Source organism: Mesoplodon densirostris, chromosome 2 (genome assembly GCF_025265405.1).
Source record: "Mesoplodon densirostris isolate mMesDen1 chromosome 2, mMesDen1 primary haplotype, whole genome shotgun sequence".
Classification (NCBI taxonomy): Eukaryota; Metazoa; Chordata; class Mammalia; order Artiodactyla; family Ziphiidae; genus Mesoplodon; species Mesoplodon densirostris.
Window position 1 is genome coordinate 142,644,337 of NC_082662.1, and position 24,838 is coordinate 142,669,174.

The 24,838-nt window shown below is 46.0% G+C and overlaps 1 protein-coding gene across 1 annotated transcript; it reads left to right on the forward strand.

Annotated features, from left to right (window-relative positions):
* Nucleotides 1–19,110: 19,110 nt before the first annotated feature.
* AVPR1B (arginine vasopressin receptor 1B) lies at nucleotides 19,111–24,607 on the forward strand. The gene is made up of 2 exons (XM_060088428.1): nucleotides 19,111–20,053; nucleotides 24,279–24,607. Exons 1-2 carry the CDS (start codon nucleotides 19,111–19,113, stop codon nucleotides 24,605–24,607), a joined length of 1,272 nt encoding a protein of 423 aa, XP_059944411.1.
* The last annotated feature ends 231 nt before the right edge of the window (nucleotides 24,608–24,838 follow it).

Genomic DNA, 24,838 nt, shown 5'->3' on the forward strand with positions numbered 1-24,838 from the left:
CTCCTTTCTCCTTGCTCTGCCCTCTGCCACAGTCAGCCTGGCAAGATGAGTTGTACAATCTGAGAGAGAAGTACAGCCTCCCAAGCAGAGCAAGAATCACCTCAGGTATCTCTGCTGGGAGGGTGGGCAGTCACCTGGCTTCTGTTAACATGTTTCCGGTTGAAATTCTTCCCACAAACATTTACAGAATGCTCCTGTGTGTTAGGCACAGTGTGAAGAACATGGTCAGAGACCAGTAACATCTCCCAGGGACAGTGAGAGCTCAGGAGCAAATGCACCAAGAAACCTCCTGCAGCCCAGGAAATTTAGACCCACTGGTCTCCAACTGCAGACCCTGGAGCCCCTGGGGCTGGGCAGATCTATGTCCCTGTAATGGTGAAATGTGGCTTGCTGGCCAGCGACTCTGTCGCGTGGTAAGGCTGCTGTTTGTCAATATTCTGGTCCTCAGCTTTGCACGACTAGGAGCTCAGTTTTATTAATTCAGGTCCTGGGGGATATAGGCCTGTGCTAACCATACCTCACAAGAAACTTGTATTCCATATCTACAAGTGAGCAATGCTTGAGCGTGGTTTGTCCAGTGACCAGAATATTCACACCTGCTTTCCAAGACATACATTTCCCAAATGGAATTTATAACCAGATGGCTGCTTGGAGAGCCCAGGATCATCCCAAAGGAAGGGAGTGACTGTGAGGGAGATTTTACTCAGGCTATAGAAGAGGCCACGGAAGAGCCCCCTCGGACATTTTTATACCTAGTATACCCTTGAGTAGACTCTTCTCAAGATGTGCCTCTTTCTATACACCTATTCGTTTTTTTTCTTTTTTTTTTTTTTTTTTGGCCAAGCCACACAGCATGCAAGATCTTAGCTCCCCAACCAGGGATTGAACCCATGCCCGTGCAGTGGAAGCTCGGAGTCTTTTTTTTTTTTTTTTTTTTGGAGGTTTATCCACACTACAGCATGTATCAGTAGTTTGTTCCTTTCTTTTTTTAAACAAATTTATTTAATTTATTTATTTTTGGCTTCATTGGGTCTTCATTGCCATGCGCAGGATTTCTCTAGTTGTGGCTAGTGGAGGCTACTCTTTGTTGCCGTGCGGTGGCTTCTCTTGTTGCAGAGCACAGGCTCTAGGCGCGCGGGCTTCAGTGGTTGTGGCACACGGGCTTAGTTGCTCCGTGGCATGTGGGATCTTCCCGGACCAGGGCTCGAACCCGTGTCCCCTGCATTGGCAGGCAGATTCTTAACCACTGTGCCACCAGGGAAGCCCCGGAAGCTCGGAGTCTTAACCACTCACTGGACAGCCAAGTAAGTCTTGACTAAACACCTGTTCTTTTGTTAGCCACCTATAACACCATCTCAAAAGATTACAACTTTCTGCATATTTGTGTCAATCGTGCTTTCTGGAGGTTGTCTTGAGATTCTGGGGGAGGCGAAGTAACTTAATGGGAAACTCCCCAGCCCAAGGCTCTCTGAAGTACTGTAGGTTCTGGCATTTCTACACCAATACGTGGAGGTGGGAGAGGTGGGGGGGACGCAGCCTGGCAGCTCTTTCCTTCGTCTGGTTCTGTGGGATGTGAATAGATGTTATAGCAGGGCTTGCCAACTTAAATGCAGCAGGGACCAGGTGTGTAGCGTAGTGAATCGGGCTGAGTAAAAGAACAATTTCAATAGCAACTTGAGCATAAATATGCTTCTTAATGCTCTTCACTATAAGAAAAAAATAGCGCAGGTATAAGGATAAGTGGCAACTGATGCTCAGTGGGGGAGGGGACGAGGTGAGTCCTGGGGACTCTGGCAAACTGGAGAGGGTGCCTCCCTTCTCACAATGACCCAGCGACTGTGGCCTTGTGGGGATGAGGTCCTGAAGTTACCAGATCTGAGTGTTTTTCAAGAAAACTTCATAATCTGGGTTTTTAGGTGAAATCACCTGATTTTTTAGAATATTGGCAACCAATTCAAAGTTTTAAAAAATGCTCCTCTAAACAAACAAAATGTCAGGGACAGATTCAGTCAGTCAGTCAGTTAGTTTGCAACTTCTGTTATATATATATTTATATTTATATTTGGCCCTGCCGTGCAGCTTGTGGGAACTTAGTTCCCTGATCAGGGATCGAACCCACGCCCCCTGCAGCGGAAACTCAGAGTCCTAACCACTGGACCGCTAGGGAAGTCCCTGCTTTATATTTTTGAAGGCTCCCATGATGAAATGTTTTAGAAAATGTTGGTTTAAAAAAACTAAATAGGCAGAAAAAAATTAAGATAGTGCTTGGGCCTCTGCTGGCATAAATGGAATCAGTTCTTTCCACACTATTTCATACTTTTTATGTGTTTGTCATCTATAGCCTTCCAACTTTCAGAAGGAATTGGTGACTGCCCGCAATTTAAAAAAAAACAAAAAAACACACACACACACCTGTGACACAGGTTGACATGTGGCATCTGTCCCTCCTTTTCAGCACCTCCAGCTCTTATCTCACTCTAGGCTACTGCCAACACCTCTGAACAAATCTCCCATCTCCACCTTCCCAGTCAAGTCCATCCTGTGCACTGCTGCCAGAATAATCTTTCTAAAACACTCAGTGATTGTATCAGCTTCCTGCTTTTTTATCATTTCCACCTAGATTGTAAGCTGCCTAAAAATATAAACTATACTCGTTTATATTTCCTATGTTGTAGTGATTCTCAAACTTTGGTGGGGAACTTATTTAAAATGTGACTCCCTGATTCTTACTACCAAAGATGGATCTGGTAGGACTAAGGTGAGGTCAGGAACCTGCCTTTTGTTTCCAGACAAGCAACCCCAGGAGACTGTGGTGCTGGGGGTCTATAGACTAAAAATTGAGAAGTGTTGTCTTTTAGATCTGGTAGGGACCTAATAAATGGATAAAAATTGAGTTTAGTTCTTCTTAAATCAATGCACCTATATTTCATCTTCCCTGAAAAGATTTTAGTTCCCCATTTCCTTCACCCCAGCATCTGGTAGAATGTCATTGATTAGTTTCACACTGAAGTGATTTTTTAAAATATTCAGAGGAGAAAAGAGGAGGAAGGTGCTTATAAATGGCTTTCACTGTACACCTGGCGGATCATCAAGGTGATGGTTTGGAGGCAAATGGTCCTGTCAGTGGTGGCTGTGTACAACCCAGGGGCTCAGGTCACTGAAAAAAAAGTCTTTTCCATCTCTGCCTGCCCACACCATCATTTATCCCTCCACAGCGGACTGCCAAAAGAAGCTATGGCTAATGGAAATATATTTTAAGCCCTAATTTCCAAACTTCATGCTCACTTTCTAGAAACAGAAAGGGAGCCAGGGCCAGGAGGAGTAGCAGAGAACAGCAGCAGGGGTAAAAAGTAATACGACATGCGCTTCATTGAACACTTACTATGTGCTAAGCTCTGTCAGGCACCTCCCACTGGCAATCACTGATCTTCACAATAACATGCAAGTAGGTATTAAGGGTCCCCATTTGGCAGATAAGGAAACTGTTTGCCTTCTTCCTGTGACATCACCATGACTCAAGCAATGGCAGCTGGGAAAAAAACAGGGCATGAAAAGATCACCACATATTCCAGAGTCAACCCCTGGGCTTTTTTGTAATGAAGCTTCAGAAGGGGAAAGGGCCTAAGGTGGGGGAAGGAAAACTCAGTCTAAAGGCTCTTCCTAAAGGCATAGGAAATGACCCTTCTGATCCCAAGTGCTCACGGGCTGACTTTACCTTACCCCCAAACAGGCCTTAAAGTGCTTGGGGACTCTGTGATCTGTTCAGCTCATTACCAGCCAAAGATAAGTTATTAAAGGTAATTGACCCTTTCTTGGGCATAAATTCCATTTAATTGATCAATATTACATATCTCAAAAGCAAAAACAAAACAAAACAAAACCCAGAAAACAACTCTCGCTCAGACCACCCATCAGCAACATCATTGTAATCCCAGGCTTGAAATCTCTGCTCGTCTCGGGTGTCCTCCTCACCTATGCTTCTGAGCTGTAGTCCTTCTGGCCATCTGGCGAGGTTCCCTGTCTGTGGTTCCCCATGCTCACCGAGTGGCTCCCAGACCCCTGGTTTGGCATCCCTCCCCATCCCCCACTCCCTCCACCTCCCAGCTCTTCCCCCTCCCCCAAGACTCTCCTGTCACAGGACTAACACACTTGGCCTGCATGACAGGGATGTGGCTCCTGCCTCTAGGTAGATGTGCTCACTTCTCTGTCTGCCTCCATAGTCACCCTACTGAGTGCACGCCTCAGTGTTAGGATCTGTTATAAGGTCCCCAGCCAGAGTGACCTCTGCTCTGGGTCCTCCAGCACATCTGGTGGCTGGGCTCTTCCAGTTCATAAGCATTCCTCTCCTGAGCATCCCAGCCCTGCTGGCTTCTGGGCTCACCGCGTTTTGCTGCTCTGAGTGTCTTGCACACACTGACTCTAATCTTTTCCTCTTTTGATGAGTTCCTTTTCCATCTGGGCGAATGTCTGGGAGGTTGAGAGAGGGTCATCAATCCCCAGCATCTCAGGGTCTAAGCCTTGTGAACAGGCATCAACCCCAATGGGTCTAGTCATGAATGCTCCATGAAGGCCTGAAGCAAATACAGCCTCCTGCCTACCGATTCATACCCAGCCCACGAGGCCCAAATTTGTAATGAGTATTACAGTGGAGTCCTTTGCTACATATATTTTTTGAATCACACTGCCAGCACAGAGTCTGTATTTTCTGAACCCTAAATTAGAAGGCACGATCTAAGATAAGTTTTGCAAGAAATGGAATATGTCTCAGAAAGCCTGGGACATGTGGCCATCAGTTAACTAAGACACGTGAGACATCTCTGCATCAAGTGGTACACTTACAACTTTATTAGGGAGGCATGGAAAATTGAGCATTTCCAAGTTCCAAACAAGACCAAGTTCACCTGCCCTGAGACTGGGCAGGAGAAACTTCCCTGCTGTTCGACGCTGTGGAGGGGTGGAGCCTTGAAGGCTGGCGGGATTCAGATAAGTCTAGAGGGGCAGACAGCATTTTTCAGCTGAGAGGAAAAACAAAGCCAAGGTGTGGGGACAGAGGCAGCGGCGTGGATGGGAGGGGAGAGCAGCCTGACCAGAGCAGAAGATTTATGGACGATGGTGGGAGAGGCCAGGCTTAAGAAATTTGATTTGATGTAATAAGCAGGAAACCGTGTGGCTACATTCACAGGCAAGAGCCGTAAACAGTGTTTTGGGATAAATTAGCAGGCAGTAGAAAAAGTGGGATCATTTGAGGGGAGTTTGGAGTCCAGGAGCCCAGCTCGGGGTACACGCTTTTTTTTTTTTTTTTTTTTTTTTTTTGTGCGGTACGCGGGCCTCTCACCGTTGTGGCCTCTCCCGTTGCAGAGCACAGGCTCCGGACGCGCATGCTCAGCAGCCATGGCGCAGGCTCAGCGGCCATGACCTACGGGCTCAGCCTTCCCGCGGCACGTGGGGTCCCCCCGGACCGGGGCATGAACCCGTGACCCCTGCATCGGCAGGCGGACCCCCAACCACTGCGCCACCAGGGAAGCCCCGGGGTACACGCTTTTGTAGCAGCAAGTCACCTGCTCCTCAGAATCTAGAGGAGATCATCTGAGACCACGCCCCACACTGCATGAGGTTCACAAGCCCTTGCTTACTCCTAGTCACCTTGGGCTCCATCGTCTATCTCTGCTAAGTGCTCATTCTGCGTCTTGCAGCTTTCGCCTTCCTCTCTGCCTCAACCTTGACCAAAATGTAGGGTGCAACCTCTTCTCAGTCCCCTCCCCATCCCCTCAAATGTCCTCATACCAGGCAGCTATGTGTAGGGGAACAAAGGGGGCACGGGGAGGACAGGCGTACAGCAGAAAAGCAGAGAGCTAAAAGGAGACTTCCCTGTTCTGAAAAAAGCCCATGTGCCATTTCTGCCGACTCAGCACCAGCCGTCAACCTCAATATCCGCCCTCTCTCCCTCCTCCTCCTCTCTCCTTTCTTTACTTTCCAAATCCTGGCTTATTTTTTTATGCTAGTGGTTTAACCATCTCTTCCTTGCTGCCTTCCAAATCATGTCATCAGGGTCTTACCTCTGTCGCCCTGCGGTTTGTTAAGTCTTTCCCTAAGCCAAGGCAAATTCTGTGTGAGAGACTCGGGGGTCAGTTTTATGAATTACAATTTTCCTTGGAGCCCCACTCCCAACCTGACCTTCCCTTCACCCCCCAGGGCAGCCCCTGGGGCACCTTTGAGGAACTTCCAGGCTCCACTTTGAAGCCAGTTTTGAGAGTCCTTCCATGTTTAAGCTCCTAAGTCTACAATTCCTCAATTTCAATTCTGTGTGACTGGAAAAAAGAGGTAGAAATGCAAAGTTGAGAAGAGGGTTGGCTTAGAGCAGTGATTTTCACAAGTTCTACTCTCGGAATCCCTTTATACTCCTTATGAGGACTCCAAAGAGCTTTTGTTTTTGTCCCTTGTCTCAATTTTTATGTCCTGGTGATCTTGTCCTAGTGATTAGCTCTTCTGAACATCACTATCCTTCTCCTTAAAAAATAGGACTGAAATACCCATCTGAAAGGACTATGGTGAGAATTAAATGAGATAATGTAAGGTAATTTTTCAACTCCTAAGGGTATGTAAATATTAGCTGTTACTAGTGTTATTGTTTGTATAAGTAGATAATGGTGATAATGTGACCTCTTCCAAGTACATAAGAACAGCATATTTGGGCAGAAAGATTGAGTTCTGGAGTCTTTTCTGGAAAAGATCTGGAATCCTGGTCCCTCACTACTGGCTGTGTGGGCAGGTCACTTAACCTCTCTGAATCATCTCAATTTCCTCACCATTAAGAGAGAGAGAGAAAAAAGAAAAGGATAATAACACGGTGTTTATTTTCCAGGGTTGCAGTGAGAATCTGAGATAATGTATGTATAATGATGGCACCCAGGTAGATATTTAAAAACAAACAACAAGCAAACTCACGTCTGTACATCTCTCCACATACTGGTTCACTCTAATCCACCCTCCTATGTAATCCTTTGTCTGGAGTATCTTCCTTCTTTTCATTAAACCTTCACTGTAGAAACTGACTGGCAATTCTACTTTTTTTATTGAAGTACAGTTGATCTACAATGTTGTGTTCAGGTGTACAGCCAAGTGATTCGGTTATACACACACACACACACACACACACACATATGCACATATATATTCTTCTTCAGATTCTTTTCCTTTATGGGTTATTACAAGATATTGAATATAATTTCTTGTGCCATAAGTAGGCCCCTGTTTTATATTGGCTATGCCATTTTAAACTGGTCCTTAATGGCTCTACAATGACATTCCTTGAATTGAGGCAGTCAAGACACCCAATTCTGAAGGCAGAAGTATGTTAGAGACCAGATGTGAATTTAGACGAACCCTAGGAAGGGCATGGGCCTGGGCCAGCGTGGGAGGCATCTCACAGAACAGCACTGCCTCTCAGGATGAGTCTCTCACCTTGTGTTCCCACAACACCCTGCAGCCTGGTCCCGCTGTATGATATTCAGACATCCTCCGTGGGGCAGTTACTGATACCCGCTGCTGACTGGGGCTCTGGCTCAGAATCAGCCCCCATAAAACGAATCTGGCCCATGACTTTGAATTTCTTGGCCCCGTTGGCTCTGAAATTTCAGAATTAGAGCTTCTCCTTGGATTAGATGCTATTTTTCAGGTCTGTTTTAAACGTATCTCCTGAGGGGTTTAATATTTAGCCTTAACAGCTCAGCTTGGGTCAGGAATTGTGCCAGCATAGAGCCATAAAAGAGGCATGGCAGGAAATTTAGAGATCAACCCATCCAACCACCTCGGTTTACATGAGAGGAAACTGAGGCCAGGGTGATGAGGTGACTTCATCAAAGGCACACTGAGTTACTAACAGCGCCAGGAGGAAAACGTAGGTTTCCTGACTTTAGGTCCAATGACTTTTCCATTTCTTCCATCCATCTTTCCAACAAACATTTATTGAGCACCCACCATGTGCCAAGAGCCATGGTAAGAGCTGGGCATCTTGTTATCATCAGGGATGAATAATAGATCCCTTGGTCATTTCATGCTGCCTACCTGTAAGTGTTAGCAGTATAGATAAATGAGCTCCCTGCCACCCCTCCCCCATTAGTGGGGCCCAGAATAGGTAAGTGTGGACGAGAAGAGAAATAAAGAAGAACGTCTCTAACATGGGCTATCACCTACATATCCACCCACCCAACCTGGGCAATAAACCTTGCCACGGGGATTCCTGGGCTGCTGGGCACAGCATGGGGGTATTGGGGACATGGAGGGAGAATGTAGCAAGAAGTAAAGGAAGAGAAGAGCAGATCCCTGAAAGCCGGCCTCCCTCCTCCCACATAGCTGAACAGGGCAGGGGGAAGGGGGTGCTGGCAGGGGGAGGAAGTACATGGGCCTGCTAATGATGAGACTTGAGACTCTACTCTGGGGAAAGGGGGAGCACCAGAGGAGGAAGCAGGATTCAGCAGCTGTCCCCCACCTTCCCCAACTCTTGGGCTCAGCAGCTGTGCCCCTCCCCACTTCTGCCCCACCCCCACCCCCTCCCCAGGACCCCTCTCTCCAGGGCTCCTAGCCTCAAATGGTCAAGTCCACTAAGCTGGCTGGGGACCAGCTTACCCGGAAACTAGAGAACTGTGCTATGCATTTATCTTCGGTGAGTCACTGCTTTCATTTCATTAAACTTCAAGGAAATGTATTAGAGTTCTGATAGCCACAATGAGCTTAAAAGAAAAACTAAGACTTTCTCATGAACTGATGATAATCAATGGAGAAAGTTCCAACCGTCCCCCAAAGGGAGTCAAAAGCGGAGTCATCTGAACATAACAGGATCACCTCCTGTTCTAAAAAGCCACGGCTCTCTGCCGAGTACCTCTGGGAGACAGCCCCAGCAATAGGGATGCTATCTAGCACTAACTCTGCCTCTTTTCCCTTGGAGCTGAGGTCTGCCCTGGGGCCAGGATTGCAGAACAGGCATATTGTAAAAAGGGCCCCCAATTTTTAGCCACCTGCTATGTTTCTGGCTGCCAGGATGCCTGGGCACTGGGTTCCCCCACCTGCCACAGGTTCAGGGGGATGTGGTCTGAGAGGTACCCAAAGATACTGCACACAGGTAACTCGACCCTGGCCTGGTGGGGCTGTGGGAATTCTCAGCAGCATTAGAGTCACTTCTCTGATCTACTCTCCAGAATACCTCTATTTAAAGGCAAATTAGATACTATGCAAATTATTATACCAGTCTCTCTGCTTCTGTGAATATTTTTAAACGTCTATAATAACGTTGAGAAATAAAACAACGTTACCTGGTGGGGATAATTCATTTATTCTTTTGTGCTCATTAAATTCTGAATTAATATTCAACAAAAGCTTATTGACTTTCCAGTAGGGGTCAAGCACTGAGTTGGCTTTATCAGCTTCAGTGCTGAAACTTTTGCCTTACGGCAGTGGATCAGACTCTCTGTGGGTGAGGCCTGGGCATTTTACAATTTGTTCAGGAGATTCACATGTGCAGCCAGGGTGGAGAACCACTGTCCTGAGGGATCGATGGAGAAAAGAACACGTGGACAGATTTGGATCCTGGTCAGGCTCTCACCTTCGATATCTATGTGGTGTTGAGAACCTCACTTTCATCTTTGGCTTTCGGGCTGGACTTTCTTCTGGAAAAGGAGAGAATGGGACTTGATGGTCTCTGAGATCCTTTCCATCACTCCTCAGCCTCTTGGTCGAATCAAGGTACAAGTCCATTTCAACTCCAACATTCTAGGACTTTTCAAGATGTTTTGTGGTGAGAGGAACTGGAGACTTTTGGAGAATCCCTGAGATCAACACTGGTTCAGCTGACCCTCCCATTCTCTACATCAACTTCCTTTACCCATTGGCTTTCCAGCAGTCTCAGGGTTAAACCAACTTAACAGAAGACACTGGCAACACCACGGCTGTAAAAGATGCATTAGTCCCCATAATGGCCCATCTTCCCCAGACCGCTTCCTCCATCAAGACCTTTATGGGACACTGAATCAAGGGTTACTCAGGGAAACAGAAAGGCTAGCACCTGGTGGATGACAAGTGTGACGATAAGGAACCAGGCATCTCTCTGAAGTGTCAGCTCTGGCAAGTAACTCAACACTCTGAGAGGGTTCTGAGTCCCAACCAAGAAGAGGCCTCTGCAGGCTAAGCACTCAGAGGCTAAGGAGCAAAATGCCCTTATCTACTTTCTTTTTTTCTTTTTCTTTTTTATTTTCTAGGGATTTAAAAAAATTTTAACTTATTTTAATTTATTTATTTTTGGCTGTGTTGGATCTTTGTTGCTGCACTCAGGCTTTCTCTAGTTACAGTGAGTGGGGGCTACTCTTTGTTATGGCGCGCAGAGTTCTCATTGTGGTGGCTTCTCTTGTTGCAGAGCACGGGCTCTAGGTGCGTGGGCTTCAGTAGTTGTGGCACATGGGCTTCAGTAGTTGTGGCTCATGGGCTCTAGAGCGCAGGCTCAGTAGTTGTGGTGCACGGGCTTAGTTGCTCCGTGGCATGTGGGATCTTCCCAGACCAGGGCTCGAACCCATGTCCCATGAATTGGCAGGCAGATTCTTAACCACTGCACCACCAGGGAAGCCCCCTTATCTACTTTCTTCTGCCCAGGTCATGGTGTGGCACAAGAAGGACACAGAGTCCCCATTCTTCACTGGCCAATAATGATGTGGGAAGGATTTTGAGTTCACCCTTTTGGCCAAAATGGAATATTATTAAGAGAAGAGTTATTGATAAATATGCAAATAAATTTTATTTTTCACAGTAGGTCTATTCCTGAAAACATTGTGTTCAAGTTGAACGTATGAAAACAGAACACCTCTTTCTTCTTTAATTGAAGTGGCATCTAACAATTTCAATTTTTATTTCTCTGCATCTTAGTCTACTAGTTAGTAATGTAGAAACCAACATTCAAATCCATGGAAGCAAATCCTTTCTAAAGGATTAGATTAAATTACTTGAGGATGAATCATGTCTTTCTTAAATTTTTAAGTATTTTGGCTAAAGGCTTTACCAATCTTTATTACTGCATAAAGATTCAACTTTCAGTTCATACAGTCGGTCTCAGATGGAGACTCACAAGTTACTATTCCCATTACTCTATTGAGAAGATGGGGGTACAGGAAATATGCATGTGAGCAGTGGGTCTCTGTTGAAAGGGCACCATATTCTCAAAGGGAAGGTCAATAAATAATGCTTAAAATGAAAACTAAGAAGTAATAGTATATGTTTGTTATTTAGAAATATGGACCTTAATAGCAAATAAATACTAAATGAGTTAAGAATGGTTGTCTCTGTCAAGAAATACCACAAATCGGGCTTCCCTGGTGGCGCAGTGGTTGAGAGTCCGCCTGCTGATGCAAGGGACATGGGTTCATGCCCCGGTCCAGGAAGATCAGATCCCACATGCCGCAGAGCAGCTGGGCCCGTGAGCCATGGCCGCTGAGCCTGCATGTCCAGAGCCTGTGCTCCGCAATGGGAGAGGCCACAACAGTGAGAGGCCCGCGTATCACACACACACACAGAAAAGAAATACCACAAATCACGTAAAAAGATCAATGACAAAGTGAAAAAAATATTGTAAGTTAAATGTCAGACAAAAGTTAATTACCAAAGTATATAAAGTTTCTAAGGGAGTGAATTAAAAGGTCAACAAAAATTGGTGAGAGATATCAATAATTATTAGAAAAAGAAATATGAATGGCTCTTAACATTAAGATGTTCAACCTCACTCATAATAAAAAACAGGCAAATTAAAACTATGCTGAGAATATTATTTTTAACTTAGATTGGCAAAAATCAAAAATTTAAGAATACACTGCTGTTAAGACTATGGGGAAAAAGGCTCTCTCATACATTACAATAGGAATGAAAGTTGGTTCAATCCCTACAGAGGAGAATTTGGCAATATATAGCAAACTTGTTTGTGCAAATACTTTAAAACCCAGCAATCTAATTTCTAGTCATCTACCGCAAAATATGGGAAAATATATATATAAGGCAATTTATTGCAGCACTATTTTTATTTATTTCTTTATTTATTTTTTGTGTGGTATGAGGGCCTCTCACTGTTGTGAACTCTCCCATTGCGGAGCACAGGCTCCAGACACTCAGGCTCAGCGGCCATGGCTCATGGGCCCAGCTGCTCCGCGGCATGTGGGATCTTCCAGGACCAGGGCACGAACCTGTGTCCCCTGCATCGGCAGGCGGACTCTCAACCACTGCACCACCAGGGAAGCCCTGCAGCACTATTTTTAACAGCAAAACTGGATACAAGCAAAATGCCCATCAAAGAGGATTGGAGGAATAAACTATGGTACTTCTACAAACCGAGTACTAAGCAACTGCAAAACGAAAAGAGGAATATCTCTGTAATCTCCTATGAAGAAATCTTCAGAATATGTTAAGTGAAAAAAAAATCAAGTGGAGAAAAATGTGTTCAGTATGATACTTATATAAAAAATGCCTTGTCACACCTGAAAGTAAGAGAGCTATCAAAGAAAACTAAGGTTTTGTCAAAAGAACTCAAGACAAAATGATTCAGCTTCTTTGGAAAACAGTTTGGCAGTTCCTTAAAAAGTCAGAGTTACCAAATACGACCGAGCAATTCCATTTCTAGGTGTATACCCCAGAGAACTGACAACATATGTCCACACAAAAACTTATACATGAATGTTCATAGCAGTATTATTCATAGTAGCCAAAAAGAGGAAACAAACTAAATGCCCATTGGCTGATGAATGGGTAAATAAAATGTGGTATATTCATACAATGGAATATTATTCAGTCATAAAAATGAATAAAGTAATGATACATACAAGGTTCATGGATGAACCTTGAAAACATTATGCTAAGAGAGAGAAGCCAGACACAAAGGCCACATATTGTATGATTTCATTTATCTAAAATGTTAAGAATGGGAAAATCCATAGAGATAGAAAGCAAATAGTGGTTGCTGGGGGCTGAGAGGGAAGAGGAATGGGGAGTGACTGCTGATAGGTATGGGGTTTCTTTTGGGGGTGATGAAAATCTTCTGGAATTAGATGTTGATGATGGTTGCACAACAATTTTACTATACTAAAAACTACTGAACTGTATACTAATTCTAAAAGATAGATGCACCCCAACATTCATAGCAGCATTATTTACAATTGCCAAAGTATGGAAGCAACCTGTGTCTATATATATATATATATAATGGAATACTGCTCAGCCATAAAAAAGAATGAACTCTTGCCATTTGCAGCAACATGGATGGACTTGGAGGGCACTAGGCTAAGCCAAATAAGTCAGAGAAAGACAAATACTGTGTGATACCACTTATATGTGGAATCTAAAAAAATACAACAAACTAGTGAATAAAACAAAAATGAAGCAGACTCACAGATATAGAGAACAAACTAGTGGTTACCAGTGGGGAGAGGGAAGGGGACAGGGGAAGTATAGGGGTAGGGTGAAAAGGGGGTTTATTATGGAATTATATGAAATCATGTGTGTGAAACTTTTGAAAATTGTAAAGCACTATAAAATTTAAAGAATCTTTCATTCAATAAAAAAGGTGCATTTTATGGTATGTGAATTATATCTCAATTAAAAGATATGTACATTAAAATGGTTAATATTTATTGCCAAATGCACAACACAAATACAAACGGACTCAGGTGCCAACTTAAATAAGCTCCCATTGACCAAAACTGGGACAATCTGAGCATCAAAATAATAACTCTAAGTGATTGCAACACACTAAATATATTTAAATCGATGATTTGAAGAATTCCAGGGAACCAATTCATTATTTGAAAACTATTAATAATGCAACAGTATTAAGCATTAATTTTGTCTTTTCTGTGCAAACTGTACCTCAGGGTGACCAAACAGTTGATGAAGAGAAGATTCTCTTTATAGGATTATTTAAATTAATAAGCAATGAAGGAATGATAGAATTAGAATATAATAATATTTCAATCCTGATGAATTAATAGATCCATGCAGTGGATCTACTACTGGCCACTGACATCATAAAAAGATAGACAGGGCCTCCCTGGTGGTGCAGTGGTTGACAGTCTGCCTGCCAATGCAGGGGACACGGGTTCGTGCCCCAGTCCAGGAGGATCCCACATGCCGCGGAGCGGCTGGGCCTGTGAGCCATGGCCGCTGAGCCTGTGCATCCGGAGCCTGTGCTCTGCGTACCGCAAAAAAAAAAAAAAAAAAAAAAAGATAGACAATCAGACATTATTTATCCCTGATGGAAGCATCCAATAATACCTATGAAGTACTCTTGCTAAAAAAAAAATCTAACCAGAATCTTATCAGTCCTCAGTAAACAGAGGAATTTATTAAACAACTTCACAGGGATGCAATAGGATAAAATAACAAAAACAAAATGACAGGGAACAAAGGAAACAAAAAGATGAAAATGGAATCTATAAAAAAACAGACTTAAGAGACACATTAACTGGTGCCAATGTATGAACCTTTTTTGAATCTGGATTCAGACAAACTCTTAAAAAATTTTAAGGCATTCAACCATTTTTTATTAGACCATCAAGGAACTGTGAAAGCTGACTCAATATTTGATAATGTTAGTGAATTATTCATAGTCTGGTGGATTATATTATAGTTATATTTAAGAATCCTATTTCTTTAGAAATACATCTGAAGTATTTACTGATGAAATGATATGATGTCTGACATTTGCATCAAGACAATTTTGGGGTGGAGGGGAAGTGAATGAAGAGTAGGTAAAACAAAATTGGCTATCTATTGATAATTGTTAAAGCTAAGTGATGGAAACATGGGGTTTCCTTATGCTATTCTCTCTACTTTTGTATATGATTAAAATTTTCTTTAATAAAAAATTTTAATGGAAGAAAATTATTACCTCTAGGGATTTGAAAATTATTACCTCTAGGGGTAGTATCATAACTACAGTATAGAATCATTTGACTCTTTATACTATGTGCATGTAAAAAGTAAGTAGATTTTAAAAATTAAAAAGTGAAGAGGATCTACCATAAATGGAATACTTAATGGTGAAACTTTAGAAGCCCTTTCACTAAAGTCAGAAATCAATGTTGCCTGCCCTTCAACACTGTAGTGGAGTCTTAGCTATCACACTCAGATAAGAAAAAGAAATAAGAGCAAAATAGATTCAGAATAAAAGACAAAAAATGATTGTTGTTTGCAGACAACATTATATGCATAGGTAGTCCAAAATAATTTACTAATATGAGTGGGCAGCAAAACTGCTGAATTTAAGATCAAGTTACAAAAATCAATGTTGTTCCCAAATACTGGCAATAACTAATTAGTTATTAGAAAATGTGATGGAACAACATTCTATGTATAATGGCCACAGAAATTTTTAGGTATATGGGAATAAATCTATCAAAAGTTTGGAAAACATTTATGAAGAAAAGTATAAAATATTATTGAAGGACATAAAAATAGATCTGAATAAAATCATAAATATGTCAGTTCTCCCTCAAATTATTCTCAAAATTCAATGCTTTTAACCAAAAGCTCAACAGAAATTTTTGTGGAACTAGACAAACTGATACCAAACTTCACAATTTCAAACTGGTGAAAACCATTTTGAAAATAAGAGCAAAAGGGAGGCTTGCTTTTTACTATATATTAAGGTTTATTATAAAGCTTTAGTACCTAAAACAGTGAAATATTAGATCAGGGATAGAAAAATAAAACAATGGAACAGACCAGAGACCCCAGAAATAGCCCCATACATATTTTGAAACTCAATATATTATACAGCTGCCAGTGGGAAATAAATGGAGTACTCAATAAATTGAGTAATTGGTTTGCCATGTGGGAAAAAAAAAAAACAAAAAACGAAGTTAGATTCTTACCTCACAGATACACAAAATGAATTCTGAAAGGATTAAAGACCTAAATAGTGAAAAACAAATGTTAAAAGTGTTAGAAAAAAATACGGGATATCTCTGTTCTTGAGATAGACACAAAAAGCAGAAATGATAAAAGAAAATATTGATTTCATTAAAATTTAAACTTTCTTTGTAACAAATGACCCCATAAGTAAAATTAAAAGATAAGTGACCGATTAGAGAAGATATCTGCAACGTCTCAGAATACATAAAAGATTCATATCAGAACATACAGAGATTTCCTACAAACTGATAAGAAAAACCACCTAATAAAAAATTGTGCAGAGGATATAAACAACTCACAGAAGAGGAAATCCAAACAGTAAATAAATACATGGCAAGATATTCAAAATAATTAGTAATCAGAGAAATAGAAACTAAAAGCAATATGAGATGCTATTTTATACCTACCAGATAGGTGAAAATTAAAAAGTCTGGCTGTGAGGATGATGAGAAACTCAAATGCAGCTTGGGGGAGAAAAAATCAGGAGAAAAAAATAAGAGATAAAATATTTAAGATTTAAGATATGGTCCTATCTAATTGAAAATTCATACATTGTATGACACAACAATATTGATATCAAGCATATACTTCTCTATGTACACCTGAGAGAAATTCTCACACACGAACACAAAGACACATATAAAAGAATGTTCATTGCAGCATTAAAAAATAAATAGAAAAAAAAAAAAGAAAAGAAAACGTTGGAAATAACCTAAACTATAAAAATAGGGCCCTGCATAAATAAAATGTTTTATATTCACATACTCGAATGTGAATGAACTAGACCTATGTATTATCATGGACTGATCTCAAAAATAAAGTAGAATTTAAAAAGCAAGTTCCAGAATGTAGTATGATATCATTTATGTAATATGTAACATTTTAAAACATATGTTTAAATATATATAATTTTAAATGAATACATCAAGAAATGACAGCCCTTTTGAGTTTTGCCGTCAAGGAGAAGAGATTGTAACAGCTGGAGGTCGGGGTCCAGTGACTGAGATAGGTTTTATATATATATATATATATATATATATATATTTTTTTTTTTTTGCGGTACACGGGCCTCTCACTGTTGTGGCCTCTCCCGTTGCGGAGCACAGGCTCCGGACGCGCAGGCTCAGCGGCCATGGCTCACGGGCCCAGCCGCTCCGTGGCACGTGGGATCTTCCCGGACCGGGGCACGAACCCGTGTCCCCTGCATCGGCAGGTGGACTCTCAACCACTGCACCACTAGGGAAGCCCTATATATGTTTTTTAAATGCACAGCAGTAGAGTTTGTTTGCCTGCCGATGGGAGTGATCCAGTAGAGAGACTTAAAATAATTATTCATAAAGAGCAAAATCCTTGAGAAGTTGGGGCTTGGGCTGCAGAGCACAAGAGGAGGATGCTAGGGTATTTTAGGTGAGAAATGGTGAGTGTTTGAACTGTGGAGTGGGATGAAGTGGAGATGAACGTGTGGGCTGTTCAGGACAGAGACTTTTCAAAAAGTGAAGTTAATTGGGTGTGTGGGTGGGTGGATGACCCTGTAAATGGGGGTCCGGTTTGATTATAAGGCTAGACAACGGGACCTCTGGTACGATGATGGGTCCTGGCCTTTCTGAGGGTGGTAGACGATGCTATTGTCACTTCTAAGGAACTTCTAATCTTCTCTGGAGAGTCCCAACAATCCACCTCCTATATGTACTAAAAACAAAGTGAATTCCACAACCACTACCACGCACTACTTTCTCCACTGAGTTGTAAGCTTCCTCTGGGCCCCGGGGGTCTATTTGTTTTGGTTCAGTGCCTCTCACACACTGGCTGTTAGTCAAGGCTGCTCTGGGGAAAGCACACTGCGCTGGGTCTAGTCCTGCCCCTACTGCTTTACTAGTTCTGTGATCAGCTAGAGCAAGTCACGTGACTTCTGCGGCCTCAGTTTTCTACCTCACAGGGTGGTTAACTGCCTTGAGGCTACTGCTGGTGAAAGACTCCGGGGGGTGGGGGCTGGGGGTTAAACCTTCCCCTGAACCCCAGGACTCCAGGTCTAACTGCTCCCACCCCACCTCTCTCCCATCACCACCACTGACCCCTCTCCAAACACATCCTCACATTTTCTTCCCCCCCCTTTATGGCTCCAAGTCTCCACCAGAGTCTGTGGTCAGACGTCACCCCCAAGGGCCGAGGGCTCCGTCTGGGGCCCTGCCTCGCCCACTTGGCCAGCCCTGCAGATTTTGGACCCTTCTGGGCTAACGGGGACCCAACAGAGCAGGCAGCCTTGGAGTCCCCACATAGGTGGGTGGCCACCACCCGTCCCCCGGGGTGTGCACCTGTCTTGGGAGACAGTCCGGGGGTTCCAGGTGCGAGCCAAGATGAGGTTATCTGTCTGTCTGAGGGTCCGTGGGTCCCGCCGGCTGGTGAGCGCTTGCTCGCGTCGTCCGCTTCTCTGGCTCCCTGTCCCTGGTCCGCCGCCCCCTCTGTCCCTCCTCCAGGACCCTCCCCCGACACCTACCCCCACCCCTCCACCCAGGCTCTCGGTCCTTCCTCCTGTGGGTGTCACTCCGCCCTCCTCTGCAGGAGCCAACCGGCGCGCCGAGAGGCCGCTGCGCTCTGGCTGTGCTAGAGCATAAAACTCGCTCCGCCGAGCCGCTGCGCTCCAGCTGCCGCTGGTCGCCGCACGCCGGCCGGGGCGCGTGGGCTCGGCTGGGGCTTCCAGGCCGGCGGGCGACACCGATGGCCGGGAGCGCGCCTCCAAGCAGGCTTAGGGACATCCGCTTTCCGCTTCCAGAAAAGTTTGGAGAGAGTGAATTTGGGGTGCGTTTGGGAGTGGTGCCAGCTCCCCCAGCCTTCTTTCCCTTCCAGAGGCCTCACTGTGCACAGCCTCATCCATTCTTCCTTTCCTGACACCTTGCCTCCCTGACCCCTCCTTCCCTTCGCTCCTGGGTTCCCCCTCCCCTCTCTGGGATCAGCATCTTCTCCTTCCTTATCTCATTCTCCATCTTCCTCTCTATCCCCATCTTCTTAACGATTTCCACCCAGTTTCAGCCTTTTCCCGGTCATCCCCAACCTTCTCCTTTTTTCCATCTTAAAACTTCCCCTCCCCACTCCATCTCATTCAATCAACCTCTCCACCCACACTCACACTCTCCATCCATCCCTGTCCTGCCTCCCGTTCCCTCCCAGCAAACTTCCACCATGGATCCTGGGCCTCCTTGGATCACCAACCCCGCCCCCGGGAGCACCCTCTCTGTCCCCAATGCCACCACACCCTGGCTGGGCCGGGACGAGGAGCTGGCCAAGGTGGAGATCGGCGTCCTGGCCACTGTCCTGGTGCTGGCGACAGGGGGCAACCTGGCTGTGTTGCTGACAGTGGGACGGGCAGGCCGCAAGCACTCCCGCATGCACCTGTTTGTGATGCACCTGGCCCTGACGGACCTGGGTGTGGCACTCTTCCAGGTGCTGCCCCAGCTGCTGTGGGACATCACCTACCGCTTCCAGGGCCCCGACCCCCTCTGCCGGGCCATCAAGTACCTGCAGGTGCTCAGCATGTTTGCCTCCACCTACATGCTGCTGGCCATGACGCTTGACCGCTACCTGGCCGTTTGTCACCCCCTGTGCAGCCTCCAGCAGCCCAGCCGGTCCACCTACCCTCTCATTGCAGCTCCTTGGCTGCTGGCTGCCATCCTCAGCCTCCCTCAAGTCTTCATTTTTTCTTTACGGGAGGTGATCCAGGGCTCTGGAGTGCTGGACTGCTGGGCAGACTTCCGCTTTCCTTGGGGGCCACGGGCCTACATCACCTGGACCACCCTGGCCATCTTCATCCTGCCCGTGGCCATGCTCACGGCCTGCTACAGCCTCATCTGCCATGAAATCTGTAAGAACCTAAAAGTCAAGACCGGGGCCTGGAAGGTAGAAGGAGGGGGTTGGAGGACTTGGAACCGGCCCTCACCTCCTTCTGCCCAAGCTGCAGCCACACAGGGGCTGCCATCCCGGGTCAGCAGCACCAGCACCATCTCACGGGCCAAGATCCGAACTGTGAAGATGACCTTCGTCATCGTGCTGGCCTACATCGCCTGCTGGGCGCCTTTCTTCAGCGTCCAGATGTGGTCTGTGTGGGACGAGAATGCCCCCGATGAAGGCAAGTGTGTGGTCTGGTGAGGGGTGATGTGGGAGCATGAGGTGGAAAAATGCGGAGAGGAGAGGACAAGAGTATTAGGACAGGGTCACGATGGCTCACAAGGCCACATAGGTAACAGATGAGTGAAGCAGTTAGGAAAGATGGTGCCTGTCCCATGTAAAAAGGGACAGCTGCAACTCCCATCCAGCCAAAAGATGCCATGTGAGTATCTTTTGCGTGAATTTCCATATTTTAAAATTTTGGTAACTAATGTAAACATTTAAAAATACTATTTGGCCCTAAAAAAATATGACCATTAGTGGATTTGGCCAAGCAAGTGGCAGTTTGCTAGATGTTTGAAAGGGATTTTCAAATGATTCCATCCAGGATGGCAATTTGTGGCCCATGAACTACGTCTCTCAGCACTCTTCCCCCCTGCAACTGAACATGACATTGAACTCCTTTTCAACAGCCACTTTCAATGAATTAACTTTGGTGCACAACCCTGAAATGTCAAGTTCAACACTTTTGTCTTGCTAATGAGAAAGCAGAGACTCAGAGAGGAAACATGACTTGCCCAAGGCCACAAAGCAAAGTGAAAAGTAGAACCCAAGCCTGGTGCCTCCTTCTTTTTTCCCTCAACTACATCCTCCTGCCCCCCGCACCCCCATAACCCTGGCTCTGAAAGTGATGAGGAGAGGGCCCTTCCTCCTACGTGAAAAACAAAACGGGACTGTGTTCCGGTTGGCACATAGAAGGCCTTGCTCTGGTCATGTTTTGGAGTGAGGTAGATGGCAGCCTCCTAAGTTTTAGACACTGCCAGATAGTCAGGCCATTTGGGGGTGAACTTGTCCTCAGAAAGGTAGACACGGTGTCTGGGCACCCAAAATGTTGGAGAGAGGTATTCAAAGACATCTGTTCCTGCTCCCCTAAGAAGAGTGGGGGACAAGTCTGTGAAGAGGGGTGACTGTGTCCTCTGCAGTGCATCATATCTTATGCACAGCTCGGGGTATATAATGGGTGCAGCATGTGACTACCCTAGGGAGGCCCTGTTTCCTCTGGAAGCTTCCTGAGGGTTCACTGACCAGCAGACCCTGGCTACCACTTCCTACGAGCTCTTAGGGAGTGCTCCCCCTTCCCTGTGCTTTTGTTTCTAATCTCATTTTGCGCATCCTAGAACACACTTAAGCCAAATGCTTTGCTTTTCTGGAGAGATGAAGTAAGTGGAAGGCTGTTCATGATGTTTACACAACTCTGTGAGAGAAGGTGACAGCGATACTGAACTCTTACAGTCCCATCATATCCCTTCTTTTTTTTTTTTTTTTTTTGCGGTACGCGGGCCTCTCACTGTTGTGGCCTCTCCTGTTGCGGAGCACAGGCTCCAGACGCACAGGCTCAGCAGCCATGGCTCACGGGCCTAGCTGCTCTGCGGCATGTGGGATCTTCCCGGACCGGGGCACGAACCCGTGTCCCCTGCATCGGCAGGCGGACTCTCAACCACTGCGCCACCAGGGAAGCCCCCGTTATACCCCTTCTTAACCACCTTTCAGACACCAGTCTGGACCAGAGACTATTTATAAATTACCCTTAAAACAACGAGCGTATTAATCCTAACCACCTGTAGGGACCTCCCTGCTCTAGTCAAGCACAGAATAGAAGGAAGGGGGGCTTTCTAGTGCCAAGCACATTCAAGCCTTGTGCTACTTCGGGGTGACCTTCTCTACATCTGAGTAACCTGACACTCAGAGAGGTGAAATAACTGGTCTGAAGTGCCACTGCTAGTAGGAGATGGAGCCAGGAATCGAATCAAGGTCTTTATGGGCCAAGCTTTAACCGTGGCATGGCTTTATTCCCAACAATCACAGCTGAGCTGATGTCACCAGGGGTGAGAAGGCCATTCACCCCTTTATCAAGAAACCTACAAGATGATGGGGATCCCACCGTTCAGCCAGTGCAGGCTTTCCTGCTCGCCTACTGTACTCACTGTCATCATCAGCCTGTCCCAGAGACCCATGTATAGAGTGACTTACCACTTACCAAGAGCCTCACTGAGTATGAAGTACAGGAACTAAGTATCCCTCAGAAAATGTGCTCCCTCAGAAAATTGGAAGCCCCCTGGGACCTTTGAGTCGGGCTGACATTCATTACTTTAGACTTACTTTCCAGTACACCCAGTTTCCCTCCACAGCAAACTAGCCTCCTGGCCGCCTCTCCCTGAGTCTTTGGTGAGAAGCTGTCTGTATCCTTGCCCTTGGCCCTGCCCCCGACTGTCAGCTGAGCTTCCGTCAGAACGCAGTGCAGGCAGTGCAGTGGCTGGCCAGGACTAGTAGTGGATCTGCCCTCGGGGGCTGAGAGGTGAAGCCTCTGCAGACTCCAGTTGCCTGGGCCCATCTCCAGCCCCTGCACTGGGCCTGGCTCAGACAGGGCCAAATCAAACAGGTGCTTCCCAAGTGAAGAAACTTCCGGAACCCCTAAGTCTCTGGCCTAGTCTAGGCACTACATATATATGTCAGTGGAGCAGACAGGATGAATACCACCCCTTAGCCAAAGCAACTTCCCAAGTCTTCTGCAGCCCCTGGGTATTAAGTTAACTGGGGAGCAGGCCAGAACCCAGACAAGCCTGAAGGAGGCAGTGCTTGTTGCTGAGGATGGTCTCTCCTCCACTTACAGGTGCTCCCTCCTTGCCCTCACTTCTGTGCCCTAGACCTGCACATCCAGGCCCAGGTGCCTTCAGCTTCCCAACTCTATGATTCAAGCCTTCTCTCAAACATTCTGACCCTGTATCTTCCCTTCTCTTGGGCTATGAGTACCGCACTGGAGAGCATACCCTCGGGGAGGCGCATGAGGAATCTGTGTATCAAAAGATTTCATGGTGCTTTACAGAGCACGCACTTGAGCTTTGCCTTTGAGTTTGTTGGTTGAAATGGTGGCAAGGTGCAGGATTGCTGCTTTGAAGAGGGAAGACCTAGGTTCAAGTCTATGCCATAACCCTTAAGATTCCTTCCAGCTCTGACATTGTATTGGGTGATTCCACCTCTAAGATTCCTTCCAGCTTAAGCATTGTGCTCAGTGATTCTACAGCCTCCACTGAAGAGCAGGGTAACTCAGTATGCAACCCATGCCATAACTGTAGCCGTGGTGCATCCAGCAGGAGGACGGGGCCCATCCCAGCAGCTTTCCTGTTGTCATGAGAAGTTTCATTTCATTTTCAAAAAGAGTATTGCATCTGGAAGAAATCTTATCAGAGTCTTTGAACTTTCACATTTTGACTGCCCAAGAGAGAAATTAGCTCCCCCACCCGCCAAGGATGGTGCATTCTTTGGATGTAATTTCTTTTTTTTTTTTTTTTTTTTTTTTTTTTGCTGTACGCGGGCCTCTCACTGCTGTGGCCTCTCCCGTTGCGGAGCACAGGCTCCGGACACACAGGCTCCGCGGTCATGGCTCGCGGGCCCAGCCGCTCCGCGGCATGTGGGATCTTCCGGGATCGGGGCACGAACCCGTGTCCCCTGCATCGGCAGGCGGACTCTCAACCACTGCGCCACCATGGAAGCCCCATGGATGTAATTTCTGATGACAGAGAACAGGTACTGGTCTGGAACGGGATGCCTGGATGCCCTGTACCTAGAAGGTGCACAGCTGGAGATGACATCATGGGACCTGTAGGGCTGTCAGCCTATACTGATCGCCCTACCAGGTCCCTATCACTGGCCTGGCACAGTCGATACTCACATGCAAAATGACTGAATGACAGAATGACTGGGACTGACCCCTAGGGGTCAAGGAGGACAGAATTTGGAAGGCAATGTGCACCCGTATCTATGACATAAGTGGGGATGGAGGTGTGCCTGAACCTGACTAGAATCATGGTTATTTTTTGTGCATGTTTTATAGAAGTTGCTTCATCCTAGCTCTACATCCATTAGGGGATTCAAGAGCGAGGTTTTGAAACAAAGACAGTGTCTCCTATTTGGGCTGGTCCCGTCCTGGACTATGTTTGCACCTCTAAAGTCAACTCAGAGCAAGCCTCGGATCCTGTCGTCACCCTGTAGTACAAAACGAACAAATAAATCAGTGAGGCAAGACTCTGGAGTCAGGAGTCCCGGGTTCATGCCCCAGCTGTATTCCTTTCTAATTATAGAACCCCACGTGAGTCCCAGGTCCTCTCTGGGATTCAATTTCCTTCTCCGTTCAGTAGGGACGGGGACTCTCTCCCAGGTCTGAAATTCTTGTGCTTCTCTCTCGGCAGATTCAACCAATGTGTCTTTCACCATCTCCATGCTTTTGGGCAACCTCAGCAGCTGCTGCAACCCCTGGATCTACATGGGCTTCAACGGCCACCTGTGGCCGCGTTCCCTCTGCCGTCTGGCCTGCTGCGGGGGGCCGGGGCCCAGGATGTGCAGGCAGCTCTCCAGCGGCAGCCCTTTCAGCCGCCGCGCCATGCTGCTGACCCACTCCAGTGGCCTGCCCACCCTCAGCCTCAGCCCCAGACTCAGCCGGAGGCCAGGGCCCGAAGACCCACTGAAGGATGAAGAGCAGGTGGACAGGGACACCATCACCGAGACCAGCATCTTTTAGAGAACACTCCCTGGAGTGTGGCGAGGGTCTCTACCCATCTCAGCACTGGGTGTAAATGCTGGGAGCACAGGGCTAGAGTTAGGGGAGCCCAGTTTGAGGCAGGACGAGGAGGCCAGAATGGCTGCTCCTACTCTTGGTTACACAGCTGCCGTCGTTTGCTTCCAACCTCACATGCTGGGAGTCAAGGAGAATCAGACTGTCTGCTTCCCTGATCCTACCATATTCACAGGG

What these genes read in the sequence shown, in the direction of transcription:
- AVPR1B (XM_060088428.1), top strand. Translation starts at nt 19,111, where the DNA reads ATGGATCCTGGGCCTCCTTGGATCACCAACCCCGCCCCCGGGAGCACC. An exon ending in CGAGAATGCCCCCGATGAAG is followed by an intron (nt 20,054 to 24,278) that starts GCAAGTGTGTGG and finishes CTCTCTCGGCAG; the next exon opens with ATTCAACCAATGTGTCTTTC.